Source organism: Monopterus albus, unplaced genomic scaffold (assembly GCF_001952655.1).
Source record: "Monopterus albus unplaced genomic scaffold, M_albus_1.0 scaffold221.1, whole genome shotgun sequence".
Classification (NCBI taxonomy): Eukaryota; Metazoa; Chordata; class Actinopteri; order Synbranchiformes; family Synbranchidae; genus Monopterus; species Monopterus albus.
This window is the reverse complement of record NW_018128101.1, coordinates 162988-171318: the sequence shown is the minus strand read 5'-3', so window position 1 is coordinate 171318 and position 8331 is coordinate 162988. Positions and strand designations below refer to the sequence as shown.

At 41.7% G+C, this 8331-nt stretch overlaps 1 protein-coding gene across 1 annotated transcript in view; it reads left to right on the top strand.

Annotated features, from left to right (window-relative positions):
* The window catches only part of lamc3 (laminin, gamma 3), a 57782-nt gene that overhangs the window by 30400 nt on the left and 19051 nt on the right, over positions 1-8331 (top strand). The window contains exons 7-8 of the mRNA XM_020619472.1: positions 355-464; positions 2837-3064. Coding sequence (XP_020475128.1) covers positions 355-464; positions 2837-3064 — 338 coding nt within the window. The remainder of the gene's footprint in view (positions 1-354; positions 465-2836; positions 3065-8331) is intronic.

The window sequence follows — 8331 nt, the reverse complement described above, 5'->3', positions numbered from 1 at the left end:
CGCAGCCTGGCTTTCCAAAGCTTCCTTCAGCAGATGGCAAAGCCTAATATTTGTTGACATCAGCAACTTTATTTTTCAAACTGTATGCCTGCTAGGAGTGCTGTAGACAACCCAGCATAAAAACACAAGTACATATGTAGCACTGCATTTGTTATTGTCTTCATTGTTGAGAACAATTACACTGAAAAAAGAAAAGCTGCAGTTCTTCATACTGTAAATCCACCGTACAAATACTTTCACTCAGTTTGGGGGTTTGTAGCTTTAAAATGTGTTGTTTCTGCTGTTTAGTGTGTTAACACTTGAATGCACTGCGCAAACATTTTGTAAATTGTTTCCTCTGTTTTTATTCCACAGGCTTCATGAACACGAGATGAGCTTTGATCCTCCTCTGTCTGCCTTTGAGTTCCAGCGTCTCCTTTACAACGTGACCGCTATCAGAATCAGCAACGCTGGAGGACTCAACTGTAAGTGTGTCTCTGTATTTATTAGTGTTTGTAGATATATCCGATACTGTTATGAATGTATGTAGCACAGTGGGTTTGGGCTCTACTTTACATGTTATTTTTAACTTTACCTCTCTATCATTTATGTGTTCTGCACTGAGAGTTTAAAAAATACCAAATCCATTATTGTTGGCTTTACATATCTTAGGAATATGGCTGTGTGTACCTATATATCAGAATGTATTTAGGCATTATGGTAGAAAAATAAATACAATTTAATATTAATCCTATTTTACAACAAAGATTGTTACTGAAACAGTGTCAGTGTATGGATTCACTGAATTCTTCAACTGTTTCAAATCTGGATCAGAAGAAAGTGGAACATTTAATCTCAGATGTTAGGAAGTAGTTCTTGAAATTTTCTTCTTATTTATATCATGTCCTTCCTCCCTTTCTGTCCAGCAGTCTGGACTGTAAAGTACAGGCAGGATTGGTAAGGCGTTACAGTGGATTAGAGCAAAAAGACAGAACAGCTGGCCTAAATCACCAGCTCTCTCACACCTTCTTACACTATTTTAATTAGTTGCTCAGTAGGCATTATGACACACACTCACTAGTGTTGCTCCACATGCTCTGTGCATGCAGAAGGACTGGCATGCAAGATTGTGAACACAGAAACAGAGGTACAGTCATGTTTATTCCATCCAACAGTTTCCTGTAACCACCCACCCACATGAACGTACAAACAAACTCAAGCACACAGTTTACACTGCATCCATTGCACACCATGGGGGAGAAACTTTTAATGATTTGTGTAAGGTCTCAGACTCATTCTCAAACAGTGTTAGAAGTGCCTTATTGCTGCAGGCTGCAAGGCAAACTTTAATATCAAAATCCCATAAAGCTGTCCTCTCATCTTTCTCCTCTCTCCTTCTCACGTTCCCCTTTACGCCTTAAATTTCTTCCTGCACCACAAAGAGACTTTTATAACAAACCTTATTATTTTAATGACAGTATTGTCTTCAGACTATAAAGGCAGTCTTTGGCAGCAGTCACAGTAAAGTCCTTTCATTTTCTTCGCCACAGAAATTGAGTTTTGAACAGAGAGCATAGCCATATTGGAAGTTTATGAAAAATCGATGTCTTAATGACTGAATATATGGGCACCTAAAGAGACCTAAACTGTCATATTCTGTGGGGCTGTATTGAGCCATTCAAGGGAATTAAACTCTTGAGTGGAATGACAAGGTTTCTTGGAGAAAGGATTGATGGAGAGAACTTACACAGCATGACTTAACATGAAATTTTTTTAATTAACTAAAATATAGGGTTCAGTGCCTGCAAACTGATTTAATTGTACATTTCCCCAACTGAATGAGCTAATAGAATTCAGATGGTAGAGGAAAGTAAAGGGTAGAGGCTAAGACGAGTCATGGAGAGGGAAGAGGACAGGCCTGCCTACTGATTACATCTCAGAGGTGCAAATGAACTGGGTTTCATCACTGCTGAAGGAACGATTGGATCATGGCTTGTTAGAAGTCAAGCTTCATCCTCTCCTCTGCTTCTTCGTTCACACCCCTTACTGTTTCTTCCACTCAGATTTCCCTCATTATGCAGCTGCTCATTCACACTTGGCTTATTTCTTACTTGACAAAGCTACCTAGTCATACGTGCACAGCATATTTTATCTATCTGTCTATTTATCTGTCAATCTATCTGTCAGTTTGTCTGTCTAGCTTTGTGTGTGTCAGTCCATTTTGTGTACTGTCATGGATCAGGAACAAAAGTAATTTGTGTTCTGTGGCTGTAGAGAGTAAAGGGTGACAGGGATTTGGTTCAGGATGGTCTGCCCCCATCACTATTCATGAGAGGAGAGCAGGATCTTGAAACCCCACAGGATCTACACATCTGACATACCTCCACCGAGTCTCCTGTCTCCTTTTCTTCTCGTCTTGCTCTGCTGCGGTGATTTATTCATTTGCTATATCAAAGATTCCCTGGGTGACGAGTGTACGTCTGTGGGTGCATGCGAGCACCCTTGCGTGTGCAAGAGAGTATTAAGTGTGGCATTTACGGGCATGTGGGTGGATGAATCTGTTATTGTGTGTGTGTCAAACGGTAAACTGTAAACACAGGCCAGAACCTGTAATGAGACAGGGAGGGAGGGACAGCACTGTAACAAATGCTAATAACCTACCGCTTAACGAGTACAGAGACCCACAAACAGGCACAGACACACACTCTTATACATACACTTAATACACAAACCCCTCATTTCATGGAAAAGCACCTCAAAGGGCCTCTGAGGCAACAGTTATCACTGACTAATGACCTCCATAAGCATCAGTTTTATGACAAAACCTTTTGCATCTTTTGTCTTCCATCCTCTCCAGACACATCCCAGCTTGAGAGGGTAACCCTGACCTCAGCTGTCATCTCCTCTGCTCCTGCCAGCCCTCCTGCTCCATGGGTGGAAACTTGTTCCTGTCCTCCAGGTTTTGCAGGCCAGTTTTGTGAGCGCTGCGCCCCAGGGTTCACTCGGGAAGCTCCTGGCAGAGGGCCTCTCTCAACATGCATACCATGCAACTGCCACCAGCATGGAACCTGTCATCCAGAAACAGGTAATGAGTGAAATGTTCACAGTTCTGGGCTTGTGCACAGCGGCATTCAAATGATATATCTGATGATGAATGATCATTTTTAAGATTTTTGCACTCTAACTAAATGACAATCCTGCACTCTTCCCAAGGCTCAAAGAGATTGTGAGTACAGTCTTAGTAGACATAGGGATAGAACAGAGTTAACTATTGATTCATATAACTGTAGTTGTATTTTGATCATCTTGCAGATTTTTTTTTTTTTGCTATTGCTAAAAAAAACTTTTCTTGTTTTCATTTAAGTTTGAATAAGGGTTTTTAAAGGGTATCAGAAGCCTCTCCTCACTGATGTAAAAATAACATATGTGTGTTTAAGTCAGGTCGCAGATAAAAGCACTAACAGGTTGGCTCTAAACTGAATTTCTTCTTAGCAGTAAAAGTACACTAAAATAACTTCGAGCAACCACAACTGTTACAATAAAGATGAATCTGTCCTTAACTAATGCGTCTTTATTAGTATCCTGTTTTCTGACCAGCAGGGAGTTAACCCTTTAATATTCTGCTCAGTTTTGTGGTAGAGCACATTTTGAAAAATGTGTTGAACTTAACTCTGCCTGATCTGTCTCTACCACTTGGTTGAGGTATGTGTCTTTAAACAGTAAGCACTTTCAGTTTTGCCTCCTTGCAGCAAGTTAACAACAAGAATGTCAGTCCAGACATCAGGACTCAGATGGAATTTTTAAAAGTAAGTATAATATAATATAGTATAATATAGTAGTAATTTTCTAAAAACATGCTCAGCCAAACATTTATCATTTATGATAAAGGTAACATTAGTGAAACTAGGTATTTGCTATAAGAAAAGAAAAAAATTCTGATCATTTATTGTTCTGATCACTTAATGTTATTCCACATAAGCAGAAGAGTCTGGGGACACTTTGTTTGAATCCATGGATGAGGAGGAGGTTGCCTCAACAAGCTCATCTTTTAAACCACAGCCCCATAAAAGAGGAGATAAGGAAAAAACGCCATACAAACAGTTCTCTTGGTAGAGCCAGAGGACACACTTGACCCTCACTCACCCTCAAGTCCAAACAAAGGCACAAGGAGGGTCTGGAAGCATGAAGACATTGAGAAATTCCAGATACCTGCAGCAAACTTTGAACCCCCTGATGCTGTAAAGACATCCTTCCAGTACTTTCCTAGCTCTTCACTGACAAGATTATCAAACACATTGCTCAACATATCGATATGTGCTCTGCCCAGGAGTTGGGGAATCCAATCATGACTAGCCCTGAAGAGACTGAAGATTTCCTGGCAGCACTACTTTTCATGTGTTTTCAACTTACCATCCCTGGAGGACTACTGGGACCACATGTCACATGATAGCCGATATCATGCCAAGAAAAGATTCAAGCTGTTATGCTGGTTCATTCATTTTAAGGATAATCAGCAGTGCAATGACAGTCCAGACTGATTTTTAAAAAAATCCACCTCCTCTCTGAGATGGTTCGTGAGCATTGGCTCCTGATTCCATCCACTTACAAGCAGTGTGGATGAGGTCATGGTGGCATATAAAGGCACAAGGGCCAGCACCTTCCATCAGTATATCGCCAACAAGCCAGACAAGTGGAGCTTTAAGTTGTTTTGCTGGGCCAGTTCATCTGGCATCATCCGTGATCTACTGCTCTGTCAAGGCCCATCCACATTTTTCAGGGTTGCCCTAAGCGAGCAGGAGCAGGTGTTACCTTTAGGGCCCAAACTGGTGACAGTGTTTTGCAAAATCATTACCCAGTCATTTGTCTTCTGTGTCAACTACTTCACCAGTTTAAACTTGATCCAGAAACTGCAGGCAAACCTGGGTGTCAGGTGCATCGGCACTGTCCAACCAAAGTGCATTGGTGGACCTCCTTTGATGACAAAGAGCTGGTGAAGAAAGGACGTGGAGCTTTGATCAAGGTCAGCTGAAGGGGTGATTGTAGAGAAATGGTATGACAACAAATGTGTCAGCCTTTTGAGCAGTGCTTGTGGGATCATGCCTCTTTCAGCTATCAAACGATGGAACAAAGAGGTCCATGCAAAGCTTGCCATCCCTTGCCCATCCCTTGCCCATCACTCATTCCTGTCTACGATCAGCATATGGGACGCACTGATCTTTCTGACATGCCGGTACACATGCACAAGACCCTAGCCAAGTCAAGGTGATGGTATTTTCCCCTGTTTGGATACATCTTTGACCTATGCCTAGCAAATTCCTGGCTGGTCTACAAGAGGGGCTGTGGCCTTCTGAGTGTGAAACCAATGTCTCTAAAGGTTCCACCTGGTCCATAGTTTGAAGCAAGTTAACAAAACAGCATTCAGAGTTGGCCGACCATCATCCTGATCTCCAGAAGAAGCAGTACACTCTTGAGACCCTCACAACTACAACCCGATGTGCGTTATGAGAACTACAGACATTTGCCGCTTCACTGGCACAAGCAGGGGCAATGCAACTTTTGTGCAAATGATATTTCAAGATGGAAATGTTAGAAATTCAATATTTTTCTGTTGGAATGCAAACCAGCAATGCTTCATGGCATACAGTACCTTGAGAAATAATGTGGAGCTAATTCTCAAAAACCATTTGTGCTCTTACACCACCACACAAATGAAAGAGTCTGATTGAATTCTTCAAAATGTAGGATTTTATGACTTTTTCAGAATTTTTGGTATTTGTAAATGTATTGATACTTTACCATGGATCAAAATCTCAGCTATTTGGAAGAGAGGCCTATACCAAAAAAACTTTGGGCTCTTTAAAAAAAATGCTGGCTGTTATTAATAGCCCAAGGGAATAAAAAAAAAATGCAAAGCAAAAGTTTTCATAGCTTTTTTCTTAGTGAGAATGTTAAAAGTAAATTGCCTGTAACATAGCTTGAGTAACACTAAAAAGATTTTACAAATAAATTTAAATGCCTGTGTTTCATTTGTTACTGCCCGTACTGGTTTTGGCAAGATGCCTTGCTAATTGTCACAACAATTTAGAATAATACTATACTATTAAAGAATTTAAAGTTGACAGGCAATAAAGCCGTTCTCCTGAAGCATTCAGCCTGTGCTGAGTAAGGAACACAGTGTGCTCTGTCACTGTGCCTCTGACGGAGCAGAGGGAACAGAAAGAGATGCAGGCTGTTTGACTGAAGCATTTTTTGTGGCTTTCCAGAACTGACATTCAGTCATCACTGCTTCAAGGGAACGTAAGTCAGTCATCTCTCAGGAGCATTGGCAAGCTATCACTCAAACTGAGAACTGGATGGCTGTACTGATACAGCGATATCCTCATTTCACACAACTAGTCTTTGTAGTAACACCTAAACTAGAAGGGTGTGTTTAATGCACCTGACATTGTTATGGGAAGCAATAAGAGCAGCTGCAGGATATTTTCAAATTCATATCCTAAACGCAGCATCTCATAAATGGCAGAAGTAAAGCGGCAGGTGTTAGGTGTGTAAACAAGTCAATCTCTATGTATTTTTTAATGTCTGTGAGTGTATATGTGTTCTTTTCCTCACTATCTCACTCCCACAGCCTTAAACAAGTCTTGCCATCTTACCAAGAGCAGACAACTATCCCATCTATCGTCCTTCCATCTTTTATCTTTCCTCAATCTCTTTCTTCCTCTCTATCTCCCCCTCCTACCTTCTGACTTCAAGTCTCAAAGATCTGACCTAGTTAGGTGATGCCTGAAGCTTTGGCTATGTCTGTGTGTGTGTGTGTGTGTGTTTATATGACTATGTGTGTCTGTCTGAGGTCCGGAAGCAGGTCTGGTAGCACTGCCTGCCTGCCTCCCCTCTAATTAGACTTGTTAACTGCCTCTTGGCTAATGATGTCAAATTTGCTTGCAGATTTCCTGTGTCTCTTATGTCTCTTCTCAATCTGGATGTCTCTTTTCCTCGTACACACACACACACACACACACACACACACTCAATTCTCTCTCTCTCTCCTCTTGCTCCCTAGACTCTGTAGTCAACCTCTTGCTTCCTTCTTCCTATCAGCTAGGATTGCACCTGCTCTCCACAGTCACCTTGACTTTGTTTTTATCGTCCTTGACTCCCTTTAGGTGCAGACTTCTCTGAAGTTTCCATCCTCTATATATCTTCACACATATTTCCTTTGTGTTTCTACACTATCTAACACAGTGCTGCTTTATGCAATAGGTTGTGTGAGAGGTGCTGAGGTAAAAACTGGAAAGTCTCCTTATTTTGTGTGTCAGAAGCTGGGACAACACTGAATGACCCGAACACACAAGTGTTTGTGCTCTGAAAACCCTATTATTTATGATTGAACCCATTTAACTGTTCGTGTTTGGTTTACACTCGGCAAGTTGAGGTAGCAGCATTTAGCATTTTAGTTGTGTTCACACTTGACACCACCCGCCGGTTACTGTGAGGATCTTTCTGCCTTATAGCAGCAAAGGTGTCTCCTTGCCTCAGAGTGTGAGGGTGCATTCAACCAGGGTTACATGGATGTTATTTAAAGGGGTATCTGTGGGTGATATGTGTCCAGCAGCCAGTTGGTCTTCACCGCACACATTTGTCCAGTTTTACTATCAGTGCTGCATTTTGTCCTTTTTGCCTGGTCCAAAATGTGTGAGAGTATCTGAGGTTTTATCCCTGGGTTCAGTGGCTGCTCTATGGGGCGTGAATATGTATCCCATACAATATGTGTTGAACTGAGTGAACTGATTGAAAGGGAATTGAAGGTTAGGGTTCTTACTCTTCCTTGTAGGAGAGGTACGACGTGCCATGCCACGTTGCCCCATCTCACAGCTGAATGCGTCAAAGAGCAACCATCAGAATGAGGGACAACTGCAGTGACGTGGGTTTATATGTGCAGGTGGGGCTGCACATGTCATCACAGGTTTTCTGTCTTAAATAGAGGTGTCTTCAGCCAGGACATGTAAGGCTATGGTATCCCATACAGTATGTGTTGTATAGAGTGAATCAGCTGAAAGGGAACTAAGTTCAGGTCAAGAAAAACTATCAAAGCAAGTCCATTAGAAACATCTCATTAATCATTTGTCACCAGGAGGGCAAACCAACCTGCTGTTGCACTACCTGAATCTTAGTTGCTGTATAATTACCTAATGCCTTGTATCATCATGCAGGGTGTGCCCAGAGAGCAAACTGGGATGGAGTTCATCCAGTTGCTGCAGAGGGAAGCTGCAGCCAATGGTGCTTCATAATCATGATTTATTAATACTCTCTGAGATGTGTTGGTTCTCTTTGCTGTAGCACAACACAACAGAT